Raw genomic sequence first — 19260 nt, 5'->3', positions numbered from 1 at the left:
TAAATTTAATATTGGTATAATTTTTATTAAAGAGCGTATTGTGACATGTTTAAGACTTGAATCTCAAAGTTTAGGACTTGGGACTGACTCAGGATTTGGCCGTCTTGACTTGGAACTTGCGCACAAAGAGTTGAGACTTACTTGTGACTTGCAAAACAATGACTTGGTCCCACCTCTGACTTTTTTGTACTGTTCAAACCCAATATGTATCTCTTACAGCTGTGGTTCCCAACTGGTGGGTCGCAGACCAAAAGTGGGTCCCAGGTCCACTCTGAATGGACGGCAAGTGACTAGCAAATGTGTTAAGTTTGTAAATGACACACTGTATTTTCAAGTACAGTGAATTTCTGGTTCTTTCCAGCTGTAGAGTGACTAATGGACAGCTACTTGACAAAAACAGCAAACTAGCTCAATAATATGGCCGAATGCAAGTGTGACGCTGATTGTATGAAACTGTGTGGATGTGCTAATGACCAAGGAGAAATCTGGACCCTGTGGATGGACCAGTTGGGAACCACTGTCCTACAGAGTCTCAACCGAGTGCAGACTGTGACCTCTCTGGACATGAAGCTCCGTCGAACTTTTCCCACTGATAATGTTACCTGACTCACAGCTGGAGATCTTCCAACGTATTGCTGAGTATGTGGCTGCATCACAAGTACAAAAGATGAACATCTAGACCAGAAAATATTTGGCTCTCTGTTTAAAACTAAAAAGGCACAAATCTGTGTCCAGAAAAACTTCAGGGGAGAAACAAACATCCGATCACTGATCCAATACTCATTTTATGTGCTGCTTTGAACACATTTCTGTGCTGTTGTGAGTCACGTGACAGTAAAAGACGGCAGAAAACTTACTGTGAACAACAGAATTTTATTTCAATTAATGGATAATCCATATTTCCAAACAAAAGTAGAGGGGATAAAAACAAACTCATAGGAACTTTCTGTGAATTCACGTATCAACAGACTGCTTTCTAAGGTCCCAGATGGCTTTTCCAATGCCAATGTTAATACCACAGTGCCATGTTGGAAATGTGAGACAGGTTGTCGAAACAAACTCGCTTCCACCGAGGGGAAGGAAAAAAAACAACTTAAAATAGTCCTACGCTAAGTCACAGTCATAAGTCCAACTGGGATAATATTGTAACATAGACTGAGGTTTTCAGAGGTTAGTGATACTGTTCTCTACGGTATCGGTATACAATAAGCTCAAATGACATGAGTCGAGGGGGTTTTCCCTACATGACAATATCATCAGGAAGAGGAAAAGAGCTCGCATGAGGTTTAAAAAATGGAAGTGCTGGTGATGTTAAAGCAGAAATGTCTGTTCTTTCTATTGATGCATTAAAATCTTTGTATTTTGCATCACTTTACGCACACATTACTAATTTTTACATCATGTGAGTTCATTTCCTCTCCTGACAGGACATAATACCTGTTATAACAGGTAACGAGAGATTATGGCACAGTCATAAGATAAATGCTCAGTGACAAAATCTTTGTTCTAAGGCAAGTACAGCTAGTTTTGTAAAATGCTCCCCCCCAGTCCAAAAGGTCCAATGTTGACAATCATGACAATAAAACAAGAACACAGATGAGTTGTGTCACTCCTGTGATAACGACATGTTATGAGCGTTAACAGGCCTTTTGAAAAAGTATAAATGTAAGTCAATCAAATGGCATAAGGGTAGCAAGAATCTACCAGTGCTGTGATTTTACAGGAGTAAGTGTAGGTTTTGACAAGTTTACGATGCAAGTGCCTACGCTTTTATTTGTATTTTTTTCTTTACAAACTCCTTCTCTCCCCCTGAGACCCAAAACATAGTCAAATTATAGACAAACCAAACATTACTTTTTTTAATTTTTTTTTTTAAATCACCAACATTACCACAAAAATATCCAAACAAATATGCATTTTTTTTCAGCTTTGGCACAGGCTGCTGATAAGTGTAAATTTTACTGGGTTTGTCTTTTTGCTCTTGTACTGATATTGGCATGTCTGTCTTTCTACCCACCCTTTGAACCTGAGCTTTTTCCCAGTAATATGCTATAGATGCCTATGAATCAACGATATACTGTACATATGGACACAATCATGAGTTTTTCTCTCCATATAAACAGTGCTAATACAAACACACACATTAAAACATGTCCTCTGCAAAAGTCCAAGACATTTTGGCATTTGTCTTTTTCTCTCTTTTTTTTTTAATGGCTTCTGGCTTTCTTTTCAAAAATTGATAAATGTACAACGGGCCTTGTGCTCTTGGTTGTAGAGTTCCATAGGCAAAGCCCTTGCTCAGTATTACTGTGATGCTTTTACACAGCCTCTGTGAATGTAGGTGTAGCACCAACAGTAACGCAGAATGTTTTGTCTTTTGCTGCCCCTGTTTCCATGGGGGTTTGAGACTGACATCTGAAGTGAGTCCAACAGACCTGCTGGTGAACTGCGCAATAACCTGTTCTACCAACGTGTCCATCTCGTGCCACGTCTCACATGTAGACTGCACCGTCGGCTGAGGGACTGCAGCGGCCCACCAAGTCTCTGCAGTGGCCATGTCTGAACGATTGGCTGGCTTGTTAAACCTGGATGGGAACTGATTATATCGTCAGTCGGGGTTTTCTGAGCGGAATGGTGAGGGAGCTGAGAATGCAGAGAATGAAAGGAAGGAAGGATGGATGGATGGATGGATGGATGGATGGATGAGTGGTCAGATGGACGTTCAGCCTTTTCTGCAGCTTCTCCTTCGTCCGTCTCTCCGCCTCAGGGCCCGTTCTCGTTGTAGTGGAGGGAGATGGGCCGGTCGCGCTGCACAGCGGGCATGTACGGCCAGTTGTAGCTGGAGCCTGAGAGCAGCATGTCGCGGAGCAGTGTCTCAATGGGCGTCTTCCCGACCAGGCGAACAAAGAACAGCTGCTCGATGACCGGAGAGGAGACGATGCGCAGGGAGGGCAGGCGGAGGAGGAGACGTCCAAAGCGATTGGGCTGGCTGGGGTATTGGTTCCTTACATACTCCTCCAGGGCGCACTGGGACTTCTCCTGAATGCTCTCCACGTGGGCAACGTCTGACAGCCCCATAGCATCTACAGAGAAGGAAGAGAATATAAAGATTTATAGTTTATCAAACAGAATCCTTATTATAGTGTCTGAAAGGACCCTGCAAGACAGTAAACACAATCCACAAAAATGACACTCTACATGGACACATGACTGGTTGTTGTGTCTGGGATTTATTTTTGGTTGATACTGTGTGGTCTGATAACTGAGACTTGGATTTTTGTAAGGATTTAACTCATGTTGGATGATAAGTGGGTGGCTCCGTGGATGGATTACTGAATGGGCCTACAGAAAGGCACAAAACAACCACAAAATGAAAAAAATTACTACAAAAAGGGGAAAATCTCGAAGACTCAAACCTCAAAGACACACAAAATGACAACAAAAAGGAGCAAAACAACCACAAAGAGACAAAATAATTACAAGAAGGGGCAAAACAACGTCAAAGACACACAAAATTACTATAAAAAGGGGGAAAACAACTACAAAGAGACACAAAATAATTACAAAAAGGCAGAAAACCACAAAATGACAAAAAACGACTACAAAAAGGGGCAACACAACCTCAGACACACAAAATGACGACAAAAATGCACAAAACAATCACAAAGAGACAAAATAATTACAAGAAGGGGCAACACAACGTCAAAGACACACAAAATTACTATAAAAAGGGGGAAAACAACTACAATGAGACAGAAAAATGATTACAAAAAATGCACAAAATGACAAAAAAAAATGGACTATGAAAAGGTGCAAAAACCCCCACAAAGAGACAAGACAATTACAAAGAGGGGAAAAACAACCTTAAAGACCCACAAATGACTACAAAAGGCACAAAACAACCACAAAGAGACAAAATAATTACAAGAAGGGGCAAAACGTCAAAGACACACAAAATGACTATAAAAAGGGGGAAAACAACTACAAAGAGACACAAAATAATTACAAAAAGGCACAAAACAACCACAAAATGACAAAAAACAACTACAAAAAGGGGCAAAACAACCTCAGACACACAAAATGACTACAAAAATGCACAAAACAATCACAAAGAGACAAAATAATTACAAGAAGGGGCAAAACAACGTCAAACACACAAAATTACTATAAAAAAAGGGGGAAAACAACTACAATGAGACAGAAAAATAATTACATAAAATGCACAAAACAACCACAAAATGACAAAAAATGGACTACGAAAAGGTGCAAAAAACCCCACAAAGAGACAAGACAATTACAAAGAGGGGGAAAACAACCTTAAAGACCCACAAATGACTACAAAAGGCACAAAACAACCACAAAGAGACATAAAATAATTACAACAGGGGGCAAAACAACGTCAAGGACACACAAAATGACTACAAAAAGGAGAAAAACAACTACAAAGACACACAAATCCACAAAAAAAGTGGCAAACAAAAAACAAAAAGTCTGTGTGTCTTGCTCCTTTGCTGGTTGGGTCTCTTTTGCATATCTGTGTCCAGGGGCCCATTGTCTTATAATGTGCCCATGGGTGGCTCAATGTGCAGACTTGACCTGACACTGTACATGTAGTATAAATATCATCTAGTTGATTAAACCAGATAAATGCTGACACAGACAGGTAATGAAACGCATTAAAGAGCTGACAGTATCTTAGATTTTTTTTTTTTTCATTTTCATTTCAAATTCCTGAAGTCAGAGAAATCTTGCTCAAACTTGAGGAAATGGAGGTTGTCACTGCAGAGATAACGTATCTACTCCACCCCTGTGGTCCGTGTTCACAGCACACTACAGCGTTCCCTCTCGCCGCAGCTGGAGGTCATGTTCTGCCTCCCGCCTCCTCACACCTCCCCTCCTGTTGGCCCCCGCCTTGGCAAGAGTCTCGCACAACCGATAGAGTGTGTAACACCGTGCGCGGTACTTTTCGCACCCTCTGTGTGTGCGGTGGAGAGCACGGGGGATTTAGCAAAGGAGGTCAGAGATGTGTGAACTCAAAACAAAGACACATTTCACTGTACTCTGCCACATACTGTACATTCAGAGGGAGTGCTCTCTGACTCTGCCCCCTGCATGAACCCTCATTTGGAAGACAGGTTTTCAATGAGGGCAATTTCTTCTTTCTCTAGTCTAAAAGCGCTGGCCCGTAGGTTTTAACCTGTCACCTTGCATCGTGGCTCCCCTTTGTTATCTCACACTTTGATCTGTCCCCTGTGTAAACCCTGCTGGGCCTTAGTGCTGCACAACAAAAAAATTTAATTTACGTCATATTTTAATCGAGTGTGTCAACCTCTCCCCACCCCCCCCAGCCACCACTGTTCTCATCATCCTGAGTGAATAATTGCTCCCACTTCAGCTGTACTCCCCTCCACTCAGGGGTCAGCTGGACTACTTTTTTGTCTGGCCGCCATTTTGGGTCCTGCGTGACAAGGCACTCACTGCCTGGTTGGGATTAGTAAAGCTGTCTGTGGGACTGAAACCACATCGCGTGCCGAAGCGACAGCTCTGTGGGCGCCCTTACACGCCAAGCGCCGTGTTCTTTTGTCTGATCCTTGGGCACACACCAGGTCAGTGGGGGTGAGGGATCAGGGTGGCAGGACTGAGATGCCCGATCTCTGATACGCCTTGATGGGACTGAGCTTCACAGGGGGGGCGGAGGGAGGGGACTCAGAGGGAGGTGAGAGACGATTGGTGTTTGTCTGAGCTTGTTAGCTCATCCTACCAGGTCTGCAGGAGTCAGGTTTATTAACGGGGCTATCTAGTGTGTGTGTGTGTGTGTGTGTGTGTGTGTGTGTGTGTGTGCGTGTGTGTGTGCATGTCCGTCTTCATTAAATTCAAATTTCTGTGTTAATATCTTTCACTAAATGCATTGTCTGCTTTCAACATGACACTTGCAGTTTTTTTGTGATGTGCATACATGTGGGCACATCTGCCCACATACAGGGAGGTCACATGGGATGCTCAGGGCTACAGGGGTTATGTAGGTCATGGCCGGGGCTGTTGCGTATCCTCCGTCTCACTGAAACCCAACATACATAATTCAACTCCTGTGGTGGGGGCAGGGGTCCCGGGGCCTGGGCTGGGCTCGGGGTTGGGTTTGGGGAGCGCAGGGAGGAGGGGTGGATGACTGGTTTCAATAATAGATGGGATCATGAAGGAGAGATGGCGGATGAAAGCAAGGAAGAGAGAGGAAAGGTGGATCCACTGCCACCTACATACATGGAGGAGAGATGCTCGGTACACGCAGAGTGAATCTGACAAGCCATGCACGGGAGAAAAGAGGGAAAATGCAATAAAAAAACAGGGACGAGGGACATCTCGGTGTTGGCTTCTTCACCATCCGTTTCCCCCTGGGTCACAAAGCATGATCTCTTGGTGAAGTATCCCAGATGTGACAGTATTTTGGCTGGCACTGGAGCCCAGTGACTGTTGGGATAAACCTCAACAGGGTTTGTATATAAGCAGGATCAAAACAATGCCTATCTCATGGGTTTCCTCAAGATGCAACACCACTGTATTTTGATTTAATCTCGTCTGCAGCTCAGTGGGGAGAATAATGCAGCACAGTGAGGGTCGTGAGGCTCAAGTCTGCTGTTTTCTCTGAAGACCTCTGGATAAAAACAGCTATAAATAGACATTTTCTTTGTCATTAAATCCAATTTGGAGCGGTTTAATTCAGGTACGAAAATTAAATTACTGGGCAAGGTTAACTAAATGTCACAAGGATGCTTTGTTAGCAGATCATAGCTGCTGGCTTCCTTTTTATTAAGAAACATGTGGCTTGGTGGGCTCATATTTTCTTTCTCTATCAAAACTAAGTAATTTACTTGTCTCTCAGTCCTTCTCACAAAACATACAATCTATTACATGGGCAGAAACCAAAATACAGCTTAGCAGAGGAGCACTCAAAAAGCCAAAAAAAGAGAAGGGGAGGATTTAAGTGAGTCACAAGCAGCTACTCACAGGGTCAATAGCGGTCTTTTGCTGTATGAGAGAGCGATCAAATTACAGTGAAATTCATGGAGGGCAGAGACCATGACTGACTGGTGGGAGAACTGTAACGGCAGCATTTACATATGGAGCCAATGAGACAATATCTGCTGCAGCATTAGAGGTCACGTCGCGGTCAGGCTCAGCGGAGGTGAAAAGGTTGCGAGCTGAAGTTGGCGCTTCATGCGAAAAACGGGATTCCAACAGAGCAGAGGAGGGAGATGTTGTTTGGCACTGAGAAGTTTTTATTCTGCGGTTAAATCGACAAGTTATGGTCGAAATTTACAGTCGTGTTGTGGTTGACTCTTTCATAACAGACAGAAATGAATGTTTTCAGGACCTCTTGACTAATAATGCTGCTGTTAGCCAGCTTTTTAGACATGAATACGTTAGTGGCTGCATCTGTGTGTTAAATGGCTTTTTTGGTCATAAGTGTCAGTTATGAAAAAGCTCATTATGTTTTAAATAGATAGATTTAAAATCAAATATTTGCACTGAAACCTTAATTTATCTTTAATCAACATTTTAAGAGACACTCGCTTACTCTTCATCTTCTTCTTCAACAGTTCATGTGCACAGAATGATACAATATTAAAGGTCCAGGGTGTAGGACTTAGGGGGATGTATTGGTAGAAATGGAATATAATATAATAAGTATGTTTCCTTTAGTGTATAATCACCTGAAAATAAGAACTGTCGCGTTTTCGTTACCTTAGAATGAGCAGTTTATATCTACATAGGAAGCCGGTTCTCATCTGTGGAGTCTGGCAGGTTGCACCGCCATGTTTCTACAGTAGCCCAGAATGGACAAACCAAACACTGGCTCTAGATAGGGCCATTTGTGTTAGCAGCCTCTCTCCGAAGAGCAGAACAGTGTCAGAAAAACACAGACTTTAACAAGAAACTGCTTTATTTGGAGTTTTATCAGCTTAAATCACCAGATAAATTTTCTTTGGAGAAGAAGAGACCTATGTGGATAATTCGGCTCCCTCTAAAAACCTCCTGAATGTCTTGATCTTAAGTTATCAGAGGAAAAAGCTGAGCACATATTAGCAGGTGTTCGGCTAGCGTCCCGCCTCGGACAAGCAGAACGGCATCAGTGAAACACTGATTTGTAACGTGAAACTGCTTTAGTCAGTGTTTCTACCTTTTTAAATCACCTGGTCTGTTTGTTTCAGAGGAGGAGACCTTTGTGGTTAATTCGGCTCCTGGTAAAAACCTCCTGAACAATGAACTCTGAAGGAGGAGCATTTCCTGGTTGCATCACCAGTTGTTCTTACCCTGACCAATTACTGTCACCTAGCAACCAGCTGCGCTTGACGAAAGAAGGAGTAAGCAAGTAAGTTAGTTAGCCCTAAATCACTGGCCCAGAGATTGTTATTATATATATTTTTATTTATTTATTTAATACTTGAGGAGACGATTCACCAGCGTTTGATATATTTCAGGCTGATGGACTGTTTTCAAGTAAACTTATTAAATTACGATTGTTTAAGCTGTGTGCTTTTTAATTCCTTTAATGGTAATATCTTTTACATAAACATTTTTTAATTCACTGGTTTTATCTCACCCTGATAAATAAACATGATCATTATCTGCCCTGTCCTTATCTGCAGGAGTTGAGCTGGGCTCTGTCTTGAATGCACTGAATAACACTCATCTTGGCCATTTCTCTAACCCAGGTTAAGCTGTTTACATGTGCTTTGATACCCTGCGATTACGTGTCCGTCAACACGAATAAACCAATTAACAGAATGTTACTGTGCCAGCGGAAGTCGGCTCACCCGCCTGCTAATTCCTTCCTCCTCTGCCCGAGCAATAGTAAAGTTGCTCACAGGAGAGAGGTGATGTTATTGTTCACATCAGAATCTACCCATAATCCTGTGTGAGTCTGAGGTTGTGCCGAGGTGAAAGATCAAGTAAAAGGAGTGTTTCCTGTCAGTCTCAACAAATAAATGTTTCTTTGGACTTTTATTTAATCTATTACACTAAAATCTAATGCTATACTTATACTTTATTTTACTATGAGCTCTTACAGCTGCCTGTTTATATAATTTGTTAATATAATATTATAATTTGTGTCCTCAACTTCCTGGAAGGATTTCTCTCTTTAAATGTCCTTTTTCAATGTCCAAGTTTTTTCACATATTTCGCAGAGAGCTTGAGCCAGGAATTAAAGCCAGTGTGGGACTTTAAAGAATATTATGATATTGTGATATTAAACTTGACGTGACTGATCTAACACACGACCTCTTAATGTGTCAATCCATGAAACGTTTACATGAGTAAACATGAAAATGTGGCCATTGTCTTTAGAAAGAGAAACATTTGACAATTTGGAGCCTGGATCAGTTTGCTTGGTTTGAAAAAGTAAAAATTGGGATTTGAGTCAACGTAGTCTCACTCCCAACTCGTCAAATACCGACATTTGGTCTGTGGCCTTTGGCGTCAGATACCCACACACAGAGGAATCCTCGAGCTGCTGTTTAAGACACACCAGGTGGTGGCCTTTTTTGACACTTCAAAACTGCAGTATAAAGAGCGAGAAAGTATTGGGTGGGTGGAAGGGGAGATGAATGGGTTAAATAAACTCCAAATTTTCACCCAGGAGACTGCTGTTCGGATCCCTTGTGAAACAAAAAGTCAACTAAGTTATTTTAATAACAACATAGTGTGCTAGTTTGTGTAAGAAGCAAGCAAGAAGCATGAAGCTCCCATCCGGCACCTGCAAGTGACCGGTGCCTATATCGAGCTCTCAAGAAAGGAATGAAAGCATCTGTTGTTCTACTGCTCTCTTAACTCAGAAAAAAAATACACAGAAAAACAGAAAAAATTACCCCGAAAAACAGAAACAAAATTACCGTAAAAAAAAAAAACAGAAAAAAAATTACCACAAAAAAAACCCCAGAAAAAAATACACCGAAAAACTGAAAAATAAAAAAAATGACTCCGAAAAACAGAAAAAATTACTCAGTAAAACAGATTTGTTTTTTATTTGTCAAGTAAATGCAATACACTTCTGTATAAACCAAAGTAAGTAACCCTAAAAAACAAGTTTTTCCCTCCATTCTAGGGTTGTAGCGATAAACCGGTTTCAAGGTATACCATGATATAAACATGACGGCTATCATACTATGTACATTTGCTTATCTATGACATTGGAAAAATATGCAACTGGACGTTGACTTCACTTCTTTTTTTTTGTTATTTTCTTAGGGAAGAGTTTCTACACATACTTCCATTAACAAAATGGTTTCAACTTTCAATTATAGTCAATTATAGTAATAAAATGTTTGTTCAAACACAATAACCCCTCCGTTTTCATTCCTTTAAGGGTCATCATGACTGATAATAACATAAATTGTGTGATGCCGTCACACCGTGTAACCACGATATTTTCTGAGACAGGTATCGTACGGTGAAAATCTTTTGAGTGAGTTGCAATCCTACTCTGTTCTACATTTATTATAAAAAGACACTGTGTGCATTTAGCGAACAAAAATTGTACATTTCCTGTGAAAACGGAAATATATTTTAAAAAGACACAATCCACGTAAGAGGCGTAAACTGACACGTTGTCCCTGAGCATCAGAGACTGATGCAGGTGTAGGACCCCTGTCTAAGCGTCGGTATTTGATGAGTTGGGAGTGAGAATGTGTTGCAACCCGCATCAGTAGGCTTGCACCAAAATCCCAAACCATAACTAATACCATAGCTTTGACATTTTTGGGTCATTCATTTGTAATAATTTTAAAACTTTTGATTGTCCACTCTGCAGCCACCCACCATATTTAAACCCTGCTTCAACATCCTGTTTCAACGTTATGCAGCATTTCCCTGTGACTCTTTGCTGTTTATATGACACATGTGCTTCATTCAGACTCACCGGACGTGAAGAGCACGATGGACTTGAGGCAGGAATACTCAGCCGTGTCCACCTGCAGGGCCTTCAGCTTCTCCACCTGCTCCTGGAAGACGCGGATGTGGTCCATGAAGGCCACCACACGCTCTGCTGACATGGGCGACGCGTGCAGGCCTGCCGCTGCCAACAGAGGGGCCACATGGAGCGGCATGGAGCACTGGGCGGCGTTGAGGACGAAGAGCTCGCTCCATGACATACGCAACAGCGCCACCTAGAATACAGGTAGTTACAGAGTGGTTAGCACAGGAAGGTAATTATTAAGAAGCTAATGGAGACAAAGAATTGATTCCAAATACTGAAGGTGGGTCAAATCAACTAAAATCTATCTAAGGTATGATGTTGAAATATGTCACAGCCTCTAGTTCCAGTACAGCAGGCTTTAGACTCCATTTCCACCTATCATCCACATGAGTCAAACTGCACTTAACTAGCACAAACACATTTTAATTCTGAGCACAAAGGGACACGAGATGCACTAAACACAATAATCCAAACCGCCTTTGGGGATGGCCAGAATTTGGTCACATTATCTAAGAGGAAATGCAAACTAGAGAGAGCACAGGAGCTCCATTCATGCACAAATTTTTCCCAACAAGTCATATATTCATTCATTAAAGGAAGAAGGAAACACACGCAAACCAGGCATGCTGCATGAAGCTCGCAGAGATGACTAACCATCAGAATCTGAGCGTAAAGACAACTTAAACATGATGAACAGTTTATTGTCAGTGTTAAAGGTCATAGAGATGACAAGAGGATGTGACAAGCTGTAAGAAGAGAGATACACATTTAATATGTATATGAAATAATCATGATACATGTGGTATGGGCTGACTGAATAATGTCAAAAAAACTGCTGGAGAAGGAGTTAAACTTTGATGTGATCACAGCTGAAAATGTCACAGCTACAAAGCGGAAATCATTTGTGTAGATTACAGATCATAGGTCAAGAAAATGTTAAATTGTCTGAAGGTTTTGAGAAGAACCACCATTAAACCTGCCTGCAGTCGCTGTGCATGGTGCATGGGTATTTACTACTAGTTATAACTTATATCTTATCTTATCCACCTTAGATAATCAATTCATATCTGAAAAAAAGGTTATAAAACACATGTTGACGCCAGGTGTAAACAGTCTTTTGATAGCAGGCTACAATAGAAAGTAGGTTTATAGAAAGCAGAGACACAGTGGTACAATATTAAAGCGCTCACTGAGAGCGACAGGACGGATCTCTTCTACACTTTGACATGACGTTAATGATATATTAATGATATGGTGCAGTTATAGCATGACATATCTGTGATGTGACTGTGTCTGCCCAAGGTGCATGTGAATATTTATAGGTCAGGCGGTTTCTCTCCGTGCCAAGACTTTACAGCTGGTATAAATCTACATGTCCACATGTTTCTGCCTTCGATGAACAACTGAGCAGATTTCTTTTTATATGCCACTGAGTGATGATCACAAATAAGGAGAAGAAGAAAAAGGTAAATTATTTATAGGCTCAAGAATCTGTATGTTGATAATACTTCATGAAACTGTGTTTTTTGTTGTTGTTTTTATTTGGTGGAATAAGAGAATTTAATGATGTTTGTGGCATCAAAACTTTTCACTGACCCTATACTTGTGACCCTGACCCGACTGTGGCTCAGAGGTAAAGTGGGTCGTCCACTAATCGAAAGGATCAGTGGTTCTGTCCCCGGCTCCTCCAAGTCTGCATGTCGAGGTATCCTTGAGCAAGATACCGAAGCCCGAATTGCTCCCGATGGCTGTTCACTCCGAGTATGAGTGTTTAAAAAAATGAGTAGTACCTTGAATGGTAGCCTCAGCCACCTGTGCATGACTGTGTGTGTGTGTGTGTGTGTGTGTGTGTCTCTGCGAGCTTAATGGAAGGACCAATTCAACATTTTACAAAATACACTTGTTCGTTTTCTTCCAGAGAGTTAGATGATAGAATTGATACCACTCTCGTGTCTGTATGCTAAATATGAAGCTAGCGTAGCTTAGCACAAAGACTGGAAACGTGTGGAAACACCTGGCCTGCCTCTGTCTCTGAGGACGCCAGGTACAGTAACATCCTGGGGACTCGTGATTTTTACACTTTGATTTATCACATATCAAAGAAATGAGGTATAACGTTACAGTTAGTGAGCTTCTGAAGTGTCGGTAAGGGGATTTGTTTCCTTTAGACAGAGCCAGGTAAGCTGCTTCTACCTGTTTCTCGTATTTATGCTAAGGTAGGCTAACTTGCTGCTAGCCGTAGCTTCATATCTACAGTACCATAGGTGTAGATTTCAGGAGAAAAGCAGGGGGTACGTCCTCCTTAATATTTAGAACACGTGCAACTGTCGCCTTCCCCACAAAATAAATACATGAAAGCAGCAGAGGCCTTTCATTTTGACGTGACTAAAGGCGTTTACACCCTAAATTGCTGCAGAAAATGCTCAAATTTGTGCATAAAGAAATCACCAGAATGCAGGAAATTAAGAGTCTGATGCGCCTCCCAAACGCCCCTCTACTGACTGCACGGACATAAGAGTGGTTTCAATCTTCTCATCAGACTCAAAATGTCAAACTATTCCTTTAACGCTGCTGGTTGGATATTTAAATGTAAACTCTCGTCAGTCATCAGGGTGTTCGACTCACCTGATCCATGAGCTGCAGATCAGGGAAGAAGGGGATGTTCTTGGCCCACTCTACAGCGCTGAAGAGCAGCCTCGCCGCCAGCTCGCAAATGTTCTCGATGCCCATCAGGTTGTTTCCCTGCATGCACTGGGCGCCGTAGCGGGATGTGGGGTAGGGCTCAGCGCGCAGCAGCAGAGAAATGAAGCCGGACAGATAGGGCTGGCCGTTGTACGGGTCGGTGCCGTTGGTCAGGTACTGTCCCGGGCTGCTCTGGGAGTTCGATGTACGTCCTCGTTGTACAGCTGGTGGAAAACAAGACAGGAGAAGATGAGAATTCAGCCGCGTGAATCTGGAATTTTAGCTCATAAATATTTGTTTTTGCGTATGTCGTCATCTCAGTCCAACTTTCAACAGACAGTAAATATCTGTCATCAGGTTGTTATTGTGCTTTTGTGATTTAGGAGGCCTGCTACGCGCTGAAACCTGGTTTACATCCTGTGCGCAGCCCGCATGTAAAGCAAAGTTAAACCTAAAAGCCTGCAAGAGAAACACAAGGGAGAGGAGACGAAGACAGAAAAGAAAGAGTGAAATTGGGCATGTCAAATGTGTCAGGTCGGGGGGGGGGGGGTTGCAGAATGGGGTCAAAGGGGCGAAAAAGTGTGGAGACGGGAACATTTCTCCGACTCCTAAATATGTCAGCGCTCATCTTTTCAGCCAAGCGGTGGAAAGTGGCCAGGCCAAGGCCATTCTGCACTGCTGTTGTGCATCAATGAGTAATGACAAGCAGCAGCTGGTAAAGATATAACACTTCTTCACACCTACACATGTAATGCACCCACATGCTGCACACATACACACATGCACGCAACACACATGAATACATACGGTAACATGCCCCCTCCTCCTCCTCCCATTCCTCCTCCTTCCTCTACTGGCAAATGGCTCAGCCTGAGGCGAAAAGGGCACGCAGAGGCCAAGCTCTCGTACACACACGCACAAACACCCAACCCCCCCTGTGGAGCGATGATGATGCGGCGAGTGCTCAAAGGCCCATTTGGAAAACACCTGTTCAGTCATCCCCACTGTCTGACTAATAACTCCATCTACTGTTACACAGAGAGAGATGGGGGCGGGGGGGGAAGAGGCAGTGGGAATGCAAAGGGTGGGGGCCACGTGTGAGGGGAAAAATGAGGTAAAAGGGTGAAATGGCTAGATAAGGTGGAGAGGGAGAGTGTGAGGTGATAAGTTGAGAAAAGGGAGACTGAGGGCAGAGAGAGAGAGAAAAGGTGCGGAGTTCAATTCATTTGAATATAGCCTGAGATGAGGCTTCAGATAGAGAGCGGTGGTTTACATAAAGAGACAGGTGGAACCAGGAGGTGAAAAGGGAAAAAGGAGGGGTCTGGAAAATGCTTTTCAACTCCGCATCACCTGTCACCCCACACACAGCAGCTGTGTCAATCGAATGCACCACAGCACGTCTGAAAAACGAGAGGTCAAATCGCTCAAGAGCGTTAAAAAAATGCCTCTAATTCTAGCCGGCCCTCTGAGCGGGATGAAAAAATACCTCTGCACAAAAGGTGTTGACCTCAAACTACTAGTTTTCCCCGTGAACTTGTGTCAACCCGTGGGTTCCCGGAAAAGAATGCGGTCTCCTTTGGCAAACAGTGCAGTCTCGCTGTGGCTGAGCTGTGAGGAGGAGTTGCCTGTCACAAAGACTTTGCACAATGAGAGATTCCTTGTCACTCACACTGCGGCGGCTCTCGTCTTGCTTCGCAAAGGACGGCTGTCGGATTAGCAACACGTGTCTGTCTTTGTGGGGTTACGCAAACTAAAAAAAAAATGACACACCGCTTTGGGCAGCAGGGGTTGAAAGTAAAGAGCAAGGCGCTGCTGCAGTTTCCACAAAGATTACCTGGTCAAATATGTTTTCAGTCACTAAGATGAAAGACTGTTAAATCATACAGTGCTGCTGCTGTCAGTCAGTCATGTTACTCTAACACAGGCTTGTAAAAGAATCAACAAGTCCTTCAAATTAAATATCAAGCTACTTGTTTGTAACTGCCCTTTTGAACGACACACAACGAAATGTTGTGGTTGGGTCCAAGTAACTACACAGTTAAAGGGAAACTTCAGTATTTTCGACCTTGGACCCTGTTTTTCACGTCCTCGTGTCTACGTGACTAATGGGAACAACAGCTTTTGAAATTGGTCCAGTGTTGACAGAGAGCGCTCCAGCTGCAACGTAACAGACAATTGACCCTTCGCTAAGTCACGCCCGCGGATGCAGACTGGCTAATGATAACGTAGCATCAGGCCGGCTCAGACCAGGGTCCGACAACAACACAGCTGTGCTCCATTGACTCTAATGCAGTCGTTTCAGATTTCCTTCATTTTCAGGCTGGTTTTGTGGATTTGGAGCTAAATGTTGTGCCTGGGGCACGTCGTGTATTAATGATACTCGTTACCTGGAGAGGTTGGAAAAAGATATACGTTTCTTCCCTGTTCCAAAACCAAAATCAAACCCTGAAAAGTGTAGGGTTAGCTAGCTAGCTACTGAAGATACAGCCTACTGAATGTATACACATGCTGCTTTTGCTTTGTAATGATTATAACAGTGAAACAAAGACCGACCCTGCTGTACAGGAACCAGTGAAGGGAAGCAGGGAAACTTTGCTCATATTCAACCAGCTGTGTGTCATCACAACGTTGTTTGACTTCACCCAGAGATCCCTGTCGAAGTCAAACACGGTTCATCTGCACACACTGCGATGCCACACAGCTGGTTCAATATCAGCAAAGTTTCCCTTTATATTCATTGTCTTGTGTGGCGATCAGCAGTGATGTGGTGGTTCACTTTTACACTGTAGTTCGGCTTAAGCTTCTAACTATCTTTGTCTTTTTAACCTGTTGTTGCTGCTGAGTCAGTTTGACATCCTGGATATATCCTTCAAACACAGACTGTAGACCCCTCTGTCTGCTTCTCTCTGGAATCACTCTTTCATTGTTCCAAAAATATGATAATATTTCTTCAGGGAGTGCAGTTAGTTACAGTGTGGGCTCCATGCTTACTGCGACAGCTTGTCGGCCCATCAAGTGAAAGGTCAATTGTGCACCATCAAGTTATGTCCATTTAAAGTGTTTGTTTTTGCCACTGACAGGCTCAGATTGTCGTGAGAAGTGTCTGACAACATTACAGAAAAGGACCTTACAGAGAAATTAAAAGTTTTTCCTCAAGTCAAGTTCTGAAATCTCACAGACTTTACCACATTGTCGAAATCAGCTAAATATTCAGCCGTGACATTGAAAAGCTTTCAGATAACACTAAGCTATGCTTTCTGGACTCCTCTCTCCAACTCTCACTAACGTTTCCACCATTGTTGTTCCCGCAACAATTCACCTCTTGCAAGATTTGGGAATGAGACTTCTGCTTGAGCGAGACTTGGTCATGCTAACAAACAGACCAGCCAACGATAAGGAAAAAGGTTTCTGTTCTCTGAGGGGTCCGTTCTGTACAAATGTCAGACACTTGTAATAAAAACCTGAGCCTGTCAGCGGCAAAAACAAGCATTATGAATGGACATAAAATGATGGTGCACAATTGCCCATAGGGATTACATTGCAGCCTGTTTCGCCTCTGTGGCTGCAGCGGTCTCTCACAAAACTGGACCAATTTCAAAGATTGTTGTCTCTATTAGTCACCTATATGAAATCATGGGAAAATAGGGTGCTGGCTGAAAAATACCAAAACTGCCCTTTAAGACTCGGGGACCTTTCCTGTTGTGGTTAAAATAATAAATGTGGTTAAAAACAACAAAACTAACAAAAACTAAGTCCAGTTGCATTCAATTCAATTGCCTTGAGACATGTGGTTAAAGTTACAGATGATTGTGGTCATGGTTATAAGAAACTAACGCTGACTGTTGGTGGGAAACAGGAAACTAAATCCGATGTTTTGTTGGCTCAGACTTTGTCGGTCTATAATAACGTCCTCCTTCGCTCACAGCAGTCAGAACTTCTGAGGAAGCTGGAGAACTTGAGCATGTGTCATTTTGGGGCACTTGCTGAAAGGACCGATTCTGTCGTGTTCCCCGAGAGGCCAGTCTCAAAAGACTCTTCCCTGACTGTCCACATCTAAGTCAGAGCACTTCCATAACCTAAAACTGTCACTCTGCCCTGGCTTGTTAATGTCATCCAAAAAAGAAATAAAAAATCTTCAACAGGGTCGAACAGCCTGGTTTCCACTTCTTTTGGGCGTCTCACTGACTGAGCTGTAAAAACACACTGTGTCTGACTTTCATGGCGAATACATCAAATTCTTTGAAATTCAATGACGTTCCACAAATTCCACGACCTGTTGGGACCCTGCTGCGTGTCATGTCTCTGAATTCACAGCTATTAATCTGCTCTCATATTGATTAGTGCTTAATCCTGCAGATGGTGGCGAATCTACTTGATCCACTTGACTTTTCAAAAGCCTCATTGTGGAGGTCACTCGTGGCTGAGAGGCAGAGCACTCGAGCACTTCTGACTGAGACACATCGCTCTCTGTTTTCGCTCGCCTACAGCTGGCTGGACAAGACTGAGGAGCAGAAAGAAAGGAAAGGGAGTGGGGGGGTGATTATGGAAAGGTCCGAAGGAATAGAGAGGAAGACGTAGACAGAGAGATGTAGTATCTTGACACAGAGAAGGGCAGCGAGAGAGCGGAGAGACAGAAATGACATTAGAGAGAAGCAGATGCCCGAGGATAAGACAAAAAGGAAAGCAGGGTTGGAGAGATGGGGGAACAAAGGAGGGGGATGGGAGTATAAAGTCAGATTTGGATGTCTGCCATAAACTGTTTCCTGATTTTTAATTGTTACACTGTGGCTTAGCTTAATGTAATTGACTGAGCTTGTCATCAGACGACAAAGAGGAGGGAAAACGTTCAAAATCCCAACGATATAAAGTTGTTCCTCTCTGGTGAACAAAATTTATTCAGATGCCAAATTCAGGGCGCTAAAAATAAGCACTAAAAAAGATCTACAAATCCCTAAAACCCAAAACAAAACAGTATCCCGTGCACGTAGGTAGGGCATGAAATGAGGGCAGGAGAAAGAGGGAGAGGAGGAAAGTGCACGCAAACAGAGGTACCATGGGACATTTCAGCTGCGACTTTCAAAATGCCACTTCAGCAAATGGCAGCTGGCAGAGTGCACAGTTCGCTGCCTGGCTGCCCTGGATTAGCCTCTGGGTCAGACTGTTAGTGGAATTACAGCAGCTAAATACAATTAAGGCCTATCAACATTTGGACTAAAAGGTCACGCTGCCGGGGCAACACAGACGCATTATAGATTTGGCTCAGTGTGACAGTTGCGTTTAATAAGTAGATTTTTCCATTTCTAAAGCTTCCATTGGCGAGCGAAAAATAAACACTTTACCCTGCGTGAACCTGCGCCTGTCTCTCCCTGTCACATCTCGCCACCGCTCAGCCGAGTGTGCATGTATGTGTGTGTGTGCAGAGAGGTTAACAACATTAGAAAATCTTGCATTTAAATAAATATCAAAATGTGTGGTTGCAAAGCTTAAAAAAAATAATAGCTGCTTATTTAAAAAATTTGGAGGGTAAAATAAATATAACTTTATAAGCTTCGGTGCCTGTATGTGTCACTGTACATGTGTGCGATCCAGCCGAGAGGGCAGTGTGT

The 19260-nt window shown here is 42.9% G+C and overlaps 1 protein-coding gene across 3 annotated transcripts in view; it reads right to left on the bottom strand.

The window, feature by feature from the left end:
• Positions 1-853: 853 nt before the first annotated feature.
• Positions 854-19260, bottom strand: part of nr2f5 (nuclear receptor subfamily 2, group F, member 5) — a 30497-nt gene continuing 12090 nt past the window's right edge. For all 3 annotated transcript variants that reach the window (XM_033641011.2, XM_033641012.2, XM_078171423.1), the window contains exons 2-4: positions 13598-13878; positions 10916-11162; positions 854-3083 (exon numbers count right to left, since the gene is read on the bottom strand). In XM_033641011.2, the coding sequence (XP_033496902.1) occupies positions 2764-3083; positions 10916-11162; positions 13598-13878 (848 nt within the window). In that variant the 3' untranslated portion in view covers positions 854-2763. The remainder of the gene's footprint in view (positions 3084-10915; positions 11163-13597; positions 13879-19260) is intronic.

The sequence above is a fragment of the Epinephelus lanceolatus genome, chromosome 10 (assembly GCF_041903045.1).
Source record: "Epinephelus lanceolatus isolate andai-2023 chromosome 10, ASM4190304v1, whole genome shotgun sequence".
NCBI classification, from domain to species: domain Eukaryota; kingdom Metazoa; phylum Chordata; class Actinopteri; order Perciformes; family Serranidae; genus Epinephelus; species Epinephelus lanceolatus.
This window is presented reverse-complemented; position numbering and strand designations above follow the sequence as displayed.